The 18,699-nt window shown below is 35.7% G+C and overlaps 1 protein-coding gene across 1 annotated transcript in view; it reads right to left on the reverse strand.

Moving 5' to 3' along the window:
* The window catches only part of EXOC2 (exocyst complex component 2), a 133,371-nt gene that overhangs the window by 46,111 nt on the left and 68,561 nt on the right, over window positions 1-18,699 (reverse strand). The window contains exons 12-17 of the mRNA XM_033058326.1: window positions 15,151-15,276; window positions 11,879-12,003; window positions 8,472-8,540; window positions 8,066-8,223; window positions 4,949-5,070; window positions 1,373-1,434 (exon numbers count right to left, since the gene is read on the reverse strand). Of these exons, the coding sequence (XP_032914217.1) occupies window positions 1,373-1,434; window positions 4,949-5,070; window positions 8,066-8,223; window positions 8,472-8,540; window positions 11,879-12,003; window positions 15,151-15,276 (662 nt within the window). The remainder of the gene's footprint in view (window positions 1-1,372; window positions 1,435-4,948; window positions 5,071-8,065; window positions 8,224-8,471; window positions 8,541-11,878; window positions 12,004-15,150; window positions 15,277-18,699) is intronic.

Raw genomic sequence — 18,699 nt, forward strand, 5'->3', positions numbered from 1 at the left:
AAATGAAAATAATAAAAAAGCCGCTAAGACAATGTGTACTTAGTATTTTTGGATCCCTTAAAAGAAGGCCAGCAGAAAAGTGCTGCTCCTGGGTTTTTGCTTCCACACTATAAAACATCACATGTCAGGAGAGGAAAAGTGTTCAGATTTGTGATTCTTTGGATATTATGAAGCTGAGAAAACCTGGTTCTGTATCTCACTGTATCTTTTACCTGGAATATAAATGCTAAAGGGGTCTTCAACCTTTCCTACAAACTTAAAATACAGTTTCTACCTCAAGCCTAAAATGTCCCTAAAGAGACTGCTTGGTCCCTTTTTATACTGGTTAATCTTTGATCTAATAGTACCTCAACCTCAACCTTCCTTTAGTAGGTAAATAATCTCTCTATGACAAAACACAGCTTATTAAAATTTGGCACGTTTCCACCACAGCCTCAAAACGTATCTAGTGAAGTACTGTACACAAGGAATGAATGGGTGATTTCTAAGCACAAAAATGACTTCAGCAATTTTTTAATAAAGATTATTTAGGCTACAACACAAGCATAAAGAAACAACACTTCTGTGGAAGAACCTTCCCCCCGCTTTCATTCAGTAGATGAACATAGTGACAAACAGAAAAGTTAAGGGACTTGCCCATAGCAGCAGCAACTGAAATCAAGACCAGAAGCTGTAAATCTGGTTAGAGTACTACAATTGACAACAACACTCCTTCCTACGGTGTGCATATTGTGACTGCTTAATGTCCTCCTACTCAACTTCAAACACATATTTATAGAAGCAAGTAAGAAGAACTAAAAAAGTCTGTGGAGCATTCCCTTAGATAACATACACAAAGCAACTCTCCCTCCCACAAGCCTTTTCTGCTTTCGCAGATTGTATTTAAGTCACACCTACAACGCGCTTGCTGTGTTTTAGGCATTACTCATTACTGTTTATTTCCAGAAAGTATCTCACTAATTTATCTGAATTTGGTTTCAAGTCATTGGTTGTTTGCATGTAGGCAATATCCTAAATTAGTTGCTTTTCAGTTCAATTTCTCATTATAACATATAAGTGACCTCTTTATTTAGCTACAGACCAATTCCATGGTAGTGTGTCTACTAAGTTGTGAAGCATTTTGATATGAATTGAACTTGTGACCTCAAATATGACTTTTTACTCCAGTAAACCATTCAAACAATTAAAAAAAATTAGCTTCCCATATTTTCATATTTTAATAAAACTACAGACACCAGTATGCACACACAGATAAAGGGTCCAAAGTAATCTAAATTTTGGAGAATATAGAAATCACTTTCATTACATACACATAGAAAAGTAAGAAAAAATCCAGCAAAGAAAGTGCCTACAAGACACCAAATATACCCACCAATGACGTCAAACCTTCATTGTCAACAACCCAGTCTTCCTTTTCAGCTAATCTCTTTATATCTGCAGGACAGAGTAATAGGGGAAACATGGATGGGTGGGTGAGGAGAGAAGGTATAAATTTTAATTATTAAAAACTCCTTGAACTTGAAAAGAAACCACAGACATTAGAACTGCAATGACTAGGCATACAAGCAAATAGCACTGCAAGCTTCAAAGCCTTCAGTACTCTCAAATGACTAAGAATGGAACTCACAGGGTGTGTTGCTGACACCACACAGAGAAGCACATCTATGATACATGGCAGCACTTGCATGAAGCACATAGTTTACTGGAAAGTTTAGAATTAAAGGAATATGGCAAAGGATTCGGGTTTGTTTTAACTTTCTAAATTTTTTAATCACAATATAAAATACTTAACTAAGAACCTAAGTCTCATATAGTCTATAACGCTCCAGCTCCTAATTAAAAATGAAAGAACAAATGCCTAGCATTTTAGCAAAGACAGGAAGGAGAGCGTATAGTTCATATTCAGAACTATAAAAGAGGCACATGGTGCCCACTCAGGGTCAAGGATCCATTGTGCTAGATTTTCTTCAAAAGTACATTAATACATATGCAAAAAGCACTCTCTTCCACCCCAAAGGTGTTAACTTATACAGGTTTACTATACAACTATTTATTGGGATGTGAATTCAAAATTTATGCACTATAAAAACACAATTTCTCTATGGATGTCATGCATTGTGCATCATCACTGTGTTTTGGACTTAACCGAAGTGTAAACAGAACAAAGATGAACTGTGTGCAGTTTGTGGGGCTTTAGCATACAGTTTTCCCACACAGAAATTGCTCATCAGAAGTGCCTGCACATCATGAAACTCCCTTTCAAATGGACAAAAATTTCAGTGAATTACCATATCTTCTAAAAATCCAAGAAAATAGGATAACTACTGCATGCTGAAAGGTATCTTCAAAATGTTAGTGCTTTCAGTAGATAAATTAAGAAGTTTAGTTACGGAGTCATACTCTGCAACTCTCATGGAAGTATAGGCTCAGTGAGGATAAAAGCATTAAGGGATTGTGCAGAATAATCACTCTGTTCACTTTTCTACTTAATTCAATTGATATTCTTCTACTTGCACAGGTCAGCCTTTACATATTTTTGTGGCCGCTGACTTGTGCATTCTGTTCTCACTAATACAAATATAAAATCCACCAAATTTCTTTCTCGTATTTCACTGCTCATCAAATTCCAGTCAAATACATTCAAGCAAACTCCCCGTCTAGTCTGGCATTCACATAATTTCTCTTTGTGAACTTTATGACCAGTGACTACATATGGGAGGGAAAGAACACAGACTGCCTCTCAGGACCAGTGTGTGTATATGGTGTTTATCATAAGACAACAGAAAACCCACGTGCGTGGGCAGGTTTATCATATTTGAAAAGCTAAAGTGCTCTAATGAATATTTTAACTACTTTTGAATATTTTAATACATCTGAATGCCTTTACCAACTTACAACATGCAGCAAGAGATGTGAGTGAAGTTTGTATCAGCACTTTAGTCATATTTCAGAGATATTAGAGAGGTGACATTAAAGTCCAGGAGGAGCCTTTTTGACTTACGTATTACAGACATAGCTACTTCTGAGATACATTTACATAGCTCCATGAGAATATCCATTACCTGTTAATAATAAGAGTTTTTCAAGGGCCCAATTAATCTGGTTGTGTACAGGAAAAAATCCCCATTATCTTAAATATATTCCAGAAGTATGATTTTCTTTAATAGGCAAAGAACAAAAAAAAATGTGCCCATAGATAAGGCATGCAATGTAACAGTATGGAATGAGAGTTATGATACAAGCAGGCATCTTTCCTCCTGTTTCATGCTATAGCCAACACCCAAAACTCTTCACTGATAGGGAATGGAAGCAGCGGTCGATGAAGGCTGCTGTTATGGCTAGACAAAAGAGAGCTACATTATCCAGCCAGTAACACATACCAGCATCTCTAGGGATCTGCTTTCTTTTGATTCAAGAAAGAAAAGTATGAATTGCTTGTATTAAAAACTAAGGTGCAGACTACCACAAGAGTTTTTCTTACACATAATGTGTAGCCAGCAATTAGAACATGCAGAGCAGAAACTCTGCATCCGAACAAAGAATCAGACTGTTGCCATGATGCAACAAGTAGGTAAAATAAGTAACGCAACAGATTTTTTCATCATTGGTCACATATTGAAGTTCTCTACACTGTGCTGGAGAAGCTAGATAGGTAGCAGAGAGATTGGATAAGCTGAGGACGAGAGCTAAATACTTCCTTCCTTTGAAACAGCAGGACATCTGAGGAAAGGCTCACAGTTCCTAGACAGAGGAATGAGTCAGACCAATAAGATCATCCTCACGTCACAATTAAAAGAAAAAAAAATCTCCTACACCATCAAGAAAAAACAATTGAACTCAATTTTGCTAAGGGATGAAAAACAAAAAAGACTTTCTCATACTTTTTGTGAAATCTCAAATAGTGATAATACTTTACAGTTTTAAGGAGACAAGACAATGTATGAACTTATTCAGCCAGCTTGCTTGATATTAATGCAGAAAAATAATGTCAATTGTGAAATGGGATTTAATAAAACAAGAGGCAAGAATGCATTACAAATCAATATTGCAACAAATAAACCACAGATAATTAAAAATTTGTTGTCACCAAAAGTTTAAAAACTTGCTTGATATAGCCACCTATGCTTGGCATACTTAAGCCTAGAGTAAAACTCTTAGCCTAGATAATATCACATGTTAAAAATTAAAAGTGATTAAATTGTAATATTAAAAAACCCTAATTTTTTTTAACATTGAGGGTAAGTAGTCTTTTGGGAAAAAAAACCCATGGCCCTGCTAAGAGAATTAGTAGATCAATCTGCCCCGATTTTAGGAGGATTTATTTCTAGAAGATGTACTTCATTGAAATCTAAGTTTCAGAGTTGAATACAAGACAACAAGAATGGCCTCTGATGGCATAGAGTCACATTAGATATAGATAATGTGTTACTGGCCTTCACAATCCAGACATTTATGGCAAAAGTTGTGTATATAGCAGGAAACCCTGGGGATTACAATGTTAGTAAAAAGCCCTGGAAACCACACAACTACAATACTCTAAAAAGGCCTGTGGACTGTTTTTGTGGGCTTTTTTTTTTTTTGTCCTTGGGGATGGGACACTGCTTATTTAATTCTTCATGTTATAGAAAACCACAAGAAAGAAAATAAATTACATTTCCAACATGGAAAAGCTGTGAAATAAATCACTTGCGTTGTAGAACTGTCTCAATCCAAAAGAAACAAGTTCTAACCAACTCTATTTATTGAACTGCGGGAAGAAAATACTCATAACTTATTCCGGTAGGAAAATGAGGTATTTGAGTAACTCCTGTGAGCAACTACAGAAGCAGGTGAGTCCACTGCCACTACAACATGTGTAATAAACACAGTTATCTTTCAGAGCATGGTTTGGCCTAATTAGGGGCACAAAGAATGACAGTGAGCAAGGGGAGCTGCAGCCTTCTATTACCTTCAGCTGTGTGTTGTAAGGTCACCATAATGCAACGTACACGAAGGTCCAGAATAAGATCCTGGATGATCTGAAGCATGTCATTGGGTATCTCGAGGGCAGTAAGAGACTCAGAACTTAGTCTGGAAAACAAATAAAGTTAGATGGAAGTGTAAATCTGAAGGTTTTTTTAAGCTGATACAACTACACTGAGATTTTCAGACATTTTCTGCATATATAAATACAACAGCTTCATTCTCAGTGTATCTTTGAAAACTAATTATCCCATTCTGAGAAGATCAATTATTTATTTAAATAAGAAGATTGTTAATGCAGATTTATTTTTCTGTAAGATTATAATAATGTCATCACAGCAACATGCCACCTTTTTCTACTGTCCTCTTGCACTTGCTTGATCTCCTGTCCTATGACCCAAGGATAATCCTTTTGGAGTAGAAGCAACGTTTTTTTGGTTGTTTTTACATGAATGCCTAGGTCAAATACACAAACACAAGATCCACAAGAGGGTTTCTGAGATATTTTTTACTTGCATGAAAACAGTAACAGTGATTAAGCTCCCAGAAATGGTCACGTGGCTGTGCATCAGATTGCTAAGAACATACATAGTCAAGGAGCCAAAATACAGCTACTGCACCATGTGCAGACTAAATTAATCCACTGTTTTGCTTCCAACTCTGACCAGACATAAATCACTGGTACTACAGGTAAGGATGGAGACATTAATTTCTGGTTTTTTTCCTTTAGAAATAGTAACACAGCAGCTACTTGCAAGAATTAGCATTTCAGCTTTCAACTAAAAAGCTGTAGTCATGCTCAGACTTGGTCAGGGGTATAGATGGATGTTCACTGCTTTTATCCAACTCCTGGATATGTAAGCAAGGACATTTCAAAGGCAGTCACTGCCATCTGCCCTACTGCTAATACTGACAAAAGCACAGGTAATAGAAAGTGCCAAGGTGGAGGAATAGGAAGCCACAAAGCAAACAAGTGGAACATTTCCAGTCATCCATCAGCTCCAGTTCCATACCCCCGGCACAAAGCACCAAATCCCCACCATTAACCAGGACACTCTCCACCCAGTACAACTACTGAATTACTAGATTAGAAAAATCTGTACTATCTCAGCCAGCCAGGAAACAGAATGCAAATATCCATCTGTAAGAAATTTAAGTTACTTTAGACTGCACAGAAGTCCTGTACTTTAGAGTTGATTCCACTGAGTACACAGCTGTCACACCCCTAACATCATCCTTTTTCTCTTGTAATACATCCTAACAAATATATACCTTTCCTACCTTTACAGTAAGAAAAAAGTCTTGTCAGCAATGGCTCACTTGATTGCATAGTTTAATTTATTCTCTGGAACCTATTAATACTGGACAATGACAGGATGGGAGACGTGATGACAAGAGAAAGACAGTGCTACCACCTGTGTGATACACACAAATATGTATGTGTGATATCAGCTGTGTGAGACTTCCAAACAAGCAGAAAAATTAAGACCACACAGATGTAACAACTCCTTGTTATCTAATACTGTGAGTTTTATCTTAACTCTTAAATACAAACAGAAAACAGTAAATAATTTGTGAGATGACAGAAAAGCGTAAAATTCTATCACGTGCTTCACAATGACTTTTAGTTACGCACCATGAAAATAAGGCTTAAGCTATTACACAACTTTGTAACAAATAAAGGTCTTAGGCAATGTGTAGATTCCTCTTGGAAACAGCTCAGCTTCATCATTAGTGAGTCACAAGAATTTTGTCAGACTGCCCAAGTGTGGGGGCTTGAAAATTAATGCACTTGCAGCACTTGCATAAACTTCTGGTCATCACTGATCAGTACTCTATGATGACATGTTCCATTCCTCTTCTCCAGATGCCCCTTTTCTTCTCTGCTTTTGATCACTATGCAGTAAAGTCTAGCCCACTTTGCTCAAGTGCCATCACTAAGAAAACAAGGTGGGGAAAGGAGTAGGAGGGAGAGAGGATTTCCCCAGCCCTCAGTTCAGTTGTTCATTACAAGGATAGTGCCCGGAAAGCAAAAGGAGATTCTCTGAAAGAAAGTCTTCCTGTAGTCTGTAGCCCCAGTGTGGATCTTATCTCAGATGGCAGGAGCAGAGTTAACCTTTAGAGATCCGTTGCTTACATTTCCAAGCCAGTATTACAAATGTGCAAGTGCTGAAGTTTACAAATTTTATAATTTGTGTGAAGCCCATGGCTTGCTTCTCATAAATGAGCAACACTGGTGCCCCTTTCTATCTTTTCATCAAGTCAGTTCCTTCTTAAATGGAAAGTATTCCATAAAAGTCATCCAGAACAACAAACTTTACATGGAAATATTTTTCTACGTGGTTACAGTACAGAAAATTTAAGTCACAACAGAGTGAAAGTGTTAAACAGACTTGACAGCAGGTGTGTATCACCCCATTAGCACTAAGAGCATCTATACATGATTATACCCCTTTCTTTTCTGCATCTGTGCCTGTTATCCACTTTGAAAACTCAAGATAAAAAGTACATGATCATACCCAGGTAATTCTCAAAAGGAGTAGTTACTTGTCAAAAGATAATGACAATTCTTGTAAGCCCTATAGACATATGAGAGCAAATTCTGTGTATTAGTGAGTCATTTTGCAATTAATGAAAGGTACATTATTAATTTTATAATGACATTATAAGCAGGAGTATCACCTTCCATTAAGCAACTGTAATGGTAAATTAGGATCTAAGAATAATCGAAGTGAAAACAATGATATTTTCATCCATTTTGGCAAAGACAGAAGACAGAAGACGTAGCAAATGCAGCAAATAATTGCTTTCTACCCTAAATAATCAAACTGTGCTTCATTCACTGTTCAAATTTTTTCATAAGATGCTATAGGAAAAAAATGAATATATTATTATGTAATAAGACTATACCATGAGACACCTTTAATTACACTTACACATAGAATCCTCCATCTGACATAAGCAATTTTTTTTGCAATCCTATTTTTGAAGACATTAACGTTCTCAAAATTCAGGGTATTTAACACAATGAACAAAACTTTTTGTCCTAAAACACACATATTCCATGAGTAGAATAACATTTTGGGTCCAGAGATCCATTTACCTTACAGTCTGGATAACATGTGTAAGCCACTGGCCAGAAAGTTCAGATTTCATCTCCCAGCCACCATATTGTCTTAACTCTCCTTCTCTGAGGCTGAATGGAAGCAAGGCTCCACGTATAAGTTTTACCAGAGAGTGCATCACTTCCTGAATCATTTTCTGCACAGAAGGGGAAGAAAAATCAAGGAAAAATCTCTACCAAGATGCTTAAGCAACCATGTACTTGCTATATACAACAGGTAGAAAGATTTACAGGTGGCTCCATATAGTAGAGAGGAGAAGGAGTATGAGGGTACACAAATTATTTAAGAAATCTTATTTTTCAAGGTTACACTAAAGTATATTGCCATGAAGGACAAATTAAAGAAATTAAGGTTGTCCCCACCACATCTCCCCCAGCTACTTACCTTGAAATCATTTTGTCTTTGCCTAGCATTTTTCTTCGATCTTTCCATTTGGCCAGATTTTTCAGCAGTCTTGTGAAAATGAGAAAATTGAAAAGGGTAAGTATCTTATAACCACTGTTAAAATAATTCTGAAAAAGGGGGTTTCAAAGTCAAGAAGTGAAAATGGATGAGTTTATGATGTAATTATAAAAATGAACTCAGGGCATTTCACTGAGCAAAGACTATATATATATCTCAATAAACTCAACTTACTGCAGGCAAGTACCCTAATGTTTAATTCTGTGGAAGAAATGTGCACTTAAGTCCAAGTCAGAGACAAGCATAAGAGTAGCTCAAGCAGTACAAACTTCCTGAGGATAAAGTCTTCTCACTGCAATGTTAGTGAGATCTAAAACACATGTAAGTCCATTTGTGTGTCAAGTTTACATGAAAAAACTGTATTTTTTTAGCATGGAAGCTGACCAGAGAAAGACATCAATGTGAACTGGAGACAATTTTTGGAATGAAGGCAATTTAGAAATGTATGATGTGAGGAGAAAGGTTGTGGGGCTTTTGTTTGGTTTAGGATAAATATTTTGTTACAATATTCTTTAAATAATTCAACTAATAGTAAAACAGACTGCAAAATAAGCAGCATCTTTATTGTCACTTCTCTGAGAACAGAGGAACATGAGTACACTTTGCATGAGACAGTTAACAGTTGAAGAAAAACATGATTTGACTAATAGTCTTCCTGTTTGTAGTTCTACCCTTCTGTGGAGAGTACTGAAATCTCAGTAGAGTAAATTACATTGAAAAAGTTACTTCTAATCCTAGGTGAAGTGCAGATGTTGAATTTTATACTTAGAAAATCTCCTATTTTATGTTTGTACAGCAACATCTACTGGACAAGAAGTGCAATAACACGACAGAGGTGTCCTCAAAGACAATCAGTTTATTTTCAAATAATTAATTTGAAATGCTGTGTTTTTCAAAATCTTTCTTCAGTTAAAGCATTTAAGATTTTTAAGATAAAATACATAATTTGAAATGAGCAAAAATTAGAAAAAAAAAATCAAACTCTCTGACAGTTTTGGAAATTACATAGCTTTAAAACTCTTGTATGTTAAAGTTCTGAATTATATAATTTCAGACAAGGACAACAACCTTCAAATCATTGCTCCATTTAACTCCCACTTCTCTCTTCTAAAGCATTAAAAAGAAAGTAAGTTGTATTCCTTGAAACTTCCGATAGCAACTTTAAATTCACACTGTTTTACAGCTGGATTGAACAGAGCAATTCATAGATCTTTGATATATTTTTTTTTTTCAGTGGTTTTGCTGCAGACCAATCTTAAACCTTTCCTGCACAGACAGACCAAAACTATCTTGTGGTAAGATCAACGGTTACTACTTAACATTTGTGACTTCACCTAGAGTGATTCAAAGAACTCAACTTTTCAAACAGTTGAAATACCACATACATCTTAACTGACAATATTTTAAGGCATACAGCTAACCTTTCATAACTAAAAAGAACTCTCTCCTGACCAAAACTCTATAAACTGAACAACACAAAATATATCTTGAAATGCTTATGTGGAGATTTTCTTTCTACATTTTTAAAATGTATAAGCTAACTGAAATAACCCTGTATACCATTTTTATAGGATGTTTCTTAAAAAATGCAGCAGTTGCCTTGCTTCCTGAATGATGATAAATAGCAAACAATGCAATAGTAAAAGTATTTTCTTCGTGGACGATTAAATTCTGTAATGTTTCTGACAGTAAAACACAAAAATTTCAGTCTTGAATGCATTGTGATGACAGATACTCTTAGGTATCTAGAAGTTTTCCATCTTACGTCACCCCCTCCTCCCACTCATCCTCAACTGACTGTGGCATGCAGAACACACAGGAGGAACGGATTCCTTCCTATCTTCCCAAGAACTTGGGGGGGCTTCTGTAAGGACCAAAGGAGTGGAAGAAATCAAATTTATGGGGACTAATTTCTCAGAAGTTCAGAATTAGGCCCAAACATAGAAGAGCATATGTACCTTACAGACTAACAACAAAACTACTTCTTTTTTTTTTTTTCAACTTTAACACTGAAACAATGTTTTGTTCAAGCAGGACAGAAGATCACTACATTTTCCACTTGCAGTCATTTTCATGAGCAAGATTTCTTAGACTTGTTTACAGTTCAAGTCTTAGTGTCTCTAGAAACTGCCTTCTATTTCATTGTACACAGATGAAAAAGAACACAGTAACTTCACCGGTGAATTTGTAAAGTTGAATTTTCTACAGTACTGGTGTCAAAAAGAAAGGTTATTATTTCCCCTATGAAGTAAACTATTTTTGAAGTAAACTATTTTGAAAGTCAACAGTACTAAGGTTTATTCTTCGTTTTACTTCCTTCACTGAACACTGTGTGTAAATATCCTTCTTTTGACTTTTATAATGCAAAATGAGGAGCACATATAGCATCTATTCCACTGAAGCTATAATGCTCTGTACATTGTGTTCAACGTGTAAAGGGCTATATTACCTACTAGTAAAATCATATGAAAAAAGTATATTGATTTATAAGCAGTAGCAATAAATCAATAAAATAATTCTTTGGTTAGAGAAACAGAAAATAAGAACATTAGCTTCCAAATGTTCTTTTCAAAAGCTTTTTTTTTCTACAAAAGCTGTAAAGAACAGTAGATAGACGTGATGACTTCAGAATTTTAACACAGCAGAACATAACATACTACAAATTAATTTATCAAAAATTAATTTTGAAAGGTATCTTTTCAAAATCTGTTAACAATGCGCATATAAAAGTAGTATGTGTCATAAAAAATTACTTTTGATTTTATCCTTCTTGGATTATCAGGATTATATTTGCATGATTTGGAAAAATCAGATGATCTGAGCAAGAAGGAGTAGTAGCACAGGTAGTTGCAGCTGACTAACCTTCCAGGCTAGACTCCCTATAACACATCCGTGAATTCTGCTCTGTACCTTGGTTATTTTGCAACTCTGGTCTTGAACTTAACCTCCCTTCCAAATACTTAAAACTCAAGAAATGAGTACTCCTTTTCCAAAGAAAAGAAACAATATTTTTTCTGTATGACTCTGCCTTTTACATATCTCTACCCTTCATGCAATGTGCAATTTCTTCAGATCACCAGTGAAGGGCCAGCTATGAGTAAGAGGTGAAAGTACACAGATAGTATTGAGTCCAGCAACTGGAATACAGCCACAGTCACAATTGCCACTATCAGAATTTAACATAATTTCACTGTATGCTTATGTTATTTTAAAAAGAAAAATCTCTTACTAAAATAAGTCGTTACTTCTACCAGTAAAATATAATATTTCAAATACAATTATTACAGACCTTTGTTACTTGTAAATCCTTTATATAGAAGAATCCATACCTCACTGAACAAACTTCCATTCACATAAGAAATCCAGAGCTTCCAGAAATTGGGCAGTTGACTCACAACAAGTTTTGTCAGCTTTTCAACAAATACAACTTGCTGAGGAGCTTTGTATCGCCAAGCTAAATGGGGGAGAGGGGATGGAAAAGACATTAACATTTTTAAAAATAACAAGAATGTACTACTAGCTTGTTGCTGCACAAGTGACTATACAGTACATAAAAAGCTTTTGGGCAAAAATAAAAAGCTAAAAGCCCAGTCCATATATGTATACACAATTTGCACACATACAAACTCTTTCTCCTCTCCTATGCTTACAAGGTTCCAGCACTATGACTGTATCTACAGAATAGTTCCCCTTGTGGGGATATCTAAGGCAATCCACCTAAAAATCCATTCAGTCAGTCTTCTGTCTTCAAACCACTCTAAAATGTATGGTAGTGTGAAAGCAATCAAGACATTAGAAAAGTTTCAAATGAAATCTTGTCAAGAGATAACTTTTTTCAGTTTCCTCTGCAATAGGCAAAATGGGGTAAAGAGAAAGCTGAACAGAGGCAGAAGTACTCATTAACACAGAAAATAAAGGAAACCTTGTGAAATAGTCTTCCATAACCATCTATGTTCTCCATTGAAACCTTCACGATTACAATGATTTAACAAAACAGATATCAGCACAACAGTAATAAGAGACTTCATATAAATAAGTATTTCACTTCAGGAACTACAGTCTGCTTTGAAACACTTGGACAAAGAAATCATATATTTTTTGAAAAAACCCAAAACAAATACTCAAAACCCCAAAACATTTTAAAATTACATGTGTGCCGATGCAGTGGTTTTTTATGTATAAACTCAGGTCTTGTACAAATGATAAATTTAAAAATATGGTATCAGCCTATGTAACACCATAGAAATGAAGAAAAAAGTTGCATGAAATAGCATGTTTGTATCTACTTTCCTCCAGAGTGTTGCCTACACACAACAGGAATTCACCAATTAGGCAAAAATAGCTGCCTAATAGCAAATTACATAGTAGGCTTCACCACAGTCTCACTACTTTATTGTGTTGGTAGACAGTTTTGAATATCCTTGAAGTACCGCATGCCTTCAGCAGCTTCCATTTGTCGAGGTGTGGATCATGTATTGCTCCATTTCTTTACTGGGGAATCAAGTATCTGTCCTATTAATTTCTTCTCATGGCCAAGAAGTTTAGGCATTTTGAATTAGCATTTGAAAATAATATCATAAAGGAAGCCCAAAATTTGGAAAGATGGTCTGTGTTGAGCATGATATCTCTGTTTAGGACACATGAAAATGTCAAAGCTCAACTAGAAAAGCTCCTAGTGTGGACACAGGTAAGATACTTTCACCAGCTTGGTTTATGACTGCCAAAGAACTGGTCTAGACTCAGTGGCAGAAAAACTCTCATTAACAAGTTGTGACTTCATCAGGAAGCTGTGCCAACAGAGCTACAGCAGCAGAGGCTCTGTAGCTTTTACAAACCCCAACTTCCAACGAAAAAAAAATCAGCTCCTTTGAGAAACCACTTCATCTTTGCCAAAAGCTCCAGCACTCATCTAAGGTTATAACCAGAGATGTCTGTTGGTAACTGGAAACATACTGGCAAGATTTACTTCATCTATGAAATTCTTTTCCCCTCAAGGAAGCATATTTCAGGCTTAGTCCCAAGCTTGCAGACAGTAGATACCTCTTAGAATAAGCTACCTACACATTGTATCAAAAGGTTATGTACGGTCATAAATTCAGGATATTTCTACTTTGTTACTAGAGAAAGCTCCATTCTATATTTTATTCCATTGATTCTATTATAATCTGTGCTATACCATTCTAAAGATGAAACTAGAGCTATTGTCTATTGTTTACACATACATTCTCATGTTTACTTATATATTCTCAGGAATATATGCTCAAGCAAGAGCTGAATGCCATCTGAACGCTGCAGTTTTGAATTAATGGTGATTTCTTTAACCAGTATCTTGGACAATCACTGTTAAACATATTGGAGGAAAAAAACCCCAAACACACCAAATCACCAAAAGAGCCTAGAGATGCTATTCCTTAAATTTACCAAAAACTAAAAAGATCCAGAAACAAACTGAAAACAGAACACATCATGGCACATTTGGAATGGCGGCTATTGCACAGGCATCCTAAATTATTTTGCTTGATTCACTTTTTCTCTCCACTCAGAGAAGAAGGATGGCAGAGCTATCAGAGGTTGTGTGCACCTAAGCACCAAGGAACTCAACTCAGAGGCAACTCATTCTACCTCTAGGAAATTGGGATGGATTATTATAGTGCTCCAATTCTCCAGTTTTCCTTTGAATCTTGGTTTAAATTGGTGTCTACAGAGTATGCAAAACTTGCTGAAAATTTACGTTTTTCAGTTTGTAAAAGATCCATAACTAAGACTCTAAAGGCAAAATAAATGAAGTGGAATTGTCAGCCATACAGGCAATTAAGACCCTGCTCATACAAAAGAATTCAAACAAACTGGATTTTGGGTGTTGCTTGCTACATTTAGTGTGGCATTAGTATTGTTAGTGGATGGTCCTCAGAAACAATTAGTAATTTAGTGGTTTGATTTGCAATACTTGCTATCACCTCCATGCAAGGCTTTGGGCTGAGAAATGACAAGGGTAACAGCAGGACAGCTATTTCAGTAAGGAATAATCTATTCTGTGAAAAGTATGTCTTCTGTCTCGTGTGATGTCACCATTGAAAGATTCCTGAGAAGAAGTTGTTTGGACAAGGGTATTGAGGACACTTACAACACAGAAGGCCTCAGTTTCTTGTGGACAGACAGACTGCTTGAGCTTAGTCAAACATTTTGTTTCCCATTTTGGGTTTAAAGAATCAGAGAGCCAGATATGTGAAGTCACAGAAGGTACAAATGCAAGGAGAACCATCTTAGCAAACACATACAAAGGTATAACAAGCAAAATTCAGTAGGCAGCAGGTGGCTATACACGCAAGAGAAAGTATCTGGTCTTGTAGAAAAAAAGACTTTTACTACTTTAACTACAGTCTAAGAAGTAAATTTTGAACTTGAATTTGAATTTTATGAACTGCTCTTTGCTTGCAGAAAACATGGAGGACTTCTTTAGCAAGGAACAGTGATGCATAAGAAGAAAGAACTGTATTTTGTAACAATACAAAACAAACACACAAGAGTGTAGGCTTTTTGACTACACCACACAGTGGACAGTGGGGGCTGCAGCCTTTTTTCAAACAGAACAGATGCCTACCATCATCACGGCCAGACTGAAAGCTGCTGCCCCTTTTCAGTGAAGCAGTTTGACTGAGGTGGCCAATTGGCGATGGACGCACATCACTGTCCAGGTCCAGCATGGGGCTGTGGAGCAATGCATTGCCTGTGCAGAGGGGAAAAAACCCAAAAGTCAGAAAAATTTTGCACATCAATTGGCATGAAACTGAATGCTGCATGTGGAACTCTAATTTAATTCAGTGATATAAATGTTATCTTACAAAAACATTCTTAATCTTGCTTTATTTAGACTATCCGTTCATCTGTATCAACGCAAACCCAAAATCACAAGTACCACAGGAAAAATGCCATTCTTTGGTCTGTATCTTTCTCTGTTTATAATTAATGCCCTAAAATTAGTAGCTTGAAAGCCATGGATAAATATGTATTTATGCCATTAGTGACATTGCCCATGTTTTTTTTCTGGTGTATGTCCTAAATACACTTTTCAACAGCAGAAGTTTCTTTTGTGTCTAGATGAAGCAGTAAAGAGCAGAGTGTTCAACTATTACTTAGCTGTTTTGTCTCTATGGAGCTCAGGTAGAAAAAAATCCATCCATCAGCAATCAGATGAACTAATGGTATGTTTCCTTTGCAAAATCTGATGGAGGTGGGTGCTTGGAATCTAATATGCATTTTGAACAACAACCTTATAAGGGAGAATAAGAGGACTATAATAATTTTTTAATGTACTGTGACACCGTCAGTAAGTTTTAAAAAATCTAAATTGCTGCTTTATGCATTTTACCTTATAGAGACATTTCTGAAAGTAGTCATCAAAAACTATTTCAGCATTGCTCAGGTGAGCTGTAACAAGTAAACTTAAAGGAACCAAAATTAACAGAATTATAGAGCAGTCCAAGTGGGAAAGGATCTCAGAAGACCATCCAGTCCAACCTTTCATGGGAAAGGGAGCCAGGGTGAGATCATCTAGTACCCTGTCCAGTTCAATGCTGAAAACCTCCAGCAATGGCAATTTTACATCATCACTGGGGAGCTTACATCAGTGATTCATTGTTCTCAATGCAAAAAATAATTTTATCAGACTGAAATATCTGCCTCTGGTAATTCATGCTGAATTTTGTAGTGAGAATCCTGGCATTTGAGTTTATATTGTTGATATTTTCCATTGATACCTACATTAACTTAAAATAACAGGAAGGTCATAGAGGATGACCACCAGCTGTAACACTGAAATACTCAGATTCAGGAGGAACAGGAAGCAAAAACTATTCAAAGTACATTTATTCCAGTGTCAGAACAGCATGGCAGAAAAGATATACCTAAATCCCTTTACTTGAACACCTGGGGCTTAAAGAGCAATATAAAGTGTTGTAAAACTTATTACAAACTTCCAATAGGTGACAGTATTGGGTTTTAGTTCATTTTGAAAGAAGTTCTTTCTCTTATAATTCTTTAAAGGCTTTTAGAGAAATTTCCTACAGCCTTTCACAGCAGCATTATCATTACCAAAATAGCAGTCAGGTCTTCCAGTCATCTTCTTACTGTTCATAGTATAAGACACATAAGTAAATAGATGCAATTTGCTACATCATTCACAATTGTGATTGACACACAGTATTCACTGACTCTGTGAACTCAGCCTTCCTATCTTCATGCTGTGCTGTGATTCTGTTCACTATTTAACTCCTACACCAATTATTAAACACAACTCATCTTTATGACAGCTTTAAAACTGATGAATTTTCAGCAATATAGAATCTCCTGCAGTGACTAAGTGTCACCACAGACAAGATCTCCAGTGAGTTTGAACAAGAATTTATGGAAAGATTTTTTCCTTTTGAAAGAACTAAAAATGCACAATAATGTGAAAGCAAAAAACTAAAGCTCTGCAGTAATCAGCATGCAGGAAAACAATCCAGCCACTTTACACAATGCAGTAAAACCAAAACAAATTAATTCCTCTTCAGACTAAAAAAAAATAAAATTAATTATCTTACAGAAATTCCACACAGAATAAAAAGAAAATTGTAGAACACCCTGAGAAAATTTAAGTGTCTCACATAGTTTCTGGGATTTCAGGAGCATTTGAGTGATACTCAACATATTTGCATTTTATTTGGGAAAAAAAAAAAAAGTATGTCAAGAAGGCTAACTCAAAACTGTCACAGGCATTGCTATTTAAAATACATTTTATTAAAAAAACAGCAGCAAGAGTGTAACAATGTTATTCTCACAAAAATTACAACAAAAAATTCCTCTGATCTCTCTGCATAGAATTTAAGTTCTCAGCTTTCAGTCAGCGTGTTAATATAAGGAATGTCTTGTAAACAGATGGTCTCTAAAAATGACAGCGCCAATTAAACCTCGGAATTAAGAAAAACAGACACACTACTAAAACACCTTAATGTGAATTAGTTCAATTAAAACCACTTGCTCGAGGTAGCTGTATTGCTGCTGATGCACTAAGCCCACATAGCCTGAATGGTTTATATATTCACCAGTAAGAGAAAACAAGAGAATACTCTCTTGTTCCACCAGAAAAACCACATCATCAGTTTGCTGGCATACCAGGAAAAGAAAGTTTAACATGAACTAATTTCTTAATTGGTTGTCTAGCATTACAAGCAAGTATAACACAGCAGCAGGGAACTACAACAGCACACATACCCTCAGGACTAATAAACATCTGGACTACATTAGTGAAGTTGATCTTGCTTTCCCCCTACCAGAAGATAGCGCTTGAAGACCGCATACTAATGCATAAATCTTGTAAAAAAAGTGAGAGTTAACTTACAAACAGTTTTTCTTCTATCCCAACTCATTCCCTCTCTGGAGCCAGCAGCTTAAATTTAGCAGCGTAATGTAATACAATGAATTAATAGTAGTATGGACTGCAGACAATAATATTTATAAACCTAAATAAACTAACCAAATAATAATTTACTGCCCACTCAGTATTTGATTTGTGTACTATTTTTACATTCCTAGATCCTGAATGTAGGACAGTAACAATTTTAAGAGTTTGAGAATTTAACTTTTTACTGTGCTAACAGGTTTTAAAAGTATAAACAACATGAAAAAAATATTCCCAGTAGATCTTTACTTTTAAAAAATACACTGCATCTTTGAAGCTACAGAAGTATTTTTTCCAAAATACAGCATCTACATGAAGCATTATCTGCCAGTAACTCCAGTGCCAAGTGTATATTTAACCAAGGAAACACAGGAAAAATAAAAGTACTACATTTTCTTCTACACACAGTAATGACAAAAGTATAATTAATGCCATATTACATTTACAACTATATAATCAAGAGAAGAGCAAATACAAAGTTTTAGGGATCTCAATACTACTTTTATTTTATTTTTAAAGGATTTTAGTGGGTTTCATCTTTTTGTACCCAGATATTTTGAAGGTGCGCGTTCAGAGGGTGTGTGAAATAAAAATAGTTCAGCGGTTTTGTTCACTCTTCTTCTGTTCTAGTGCAGTGAGATCTCACCAAAATAAGAATCTAAAGAACACCGTAAAAGCACAATTCTTTTTGATACCATTTCTCTAACTTCC

Source organism: Catharus ustulatus, chromosome 1 (genome assembly GCF_009819885.2).
Source record: "Catharus ustulatus isolate bCatUst1 chromosome 1, bCatUst1.pri.v2, whole genome shotgun sequence".
NCBI classification, from domain to species: Eukaryota; Metazoa; Chordata; class Aves; order Passeriformes; family Turdidae; genus Catharus; species Catharus ustulatus.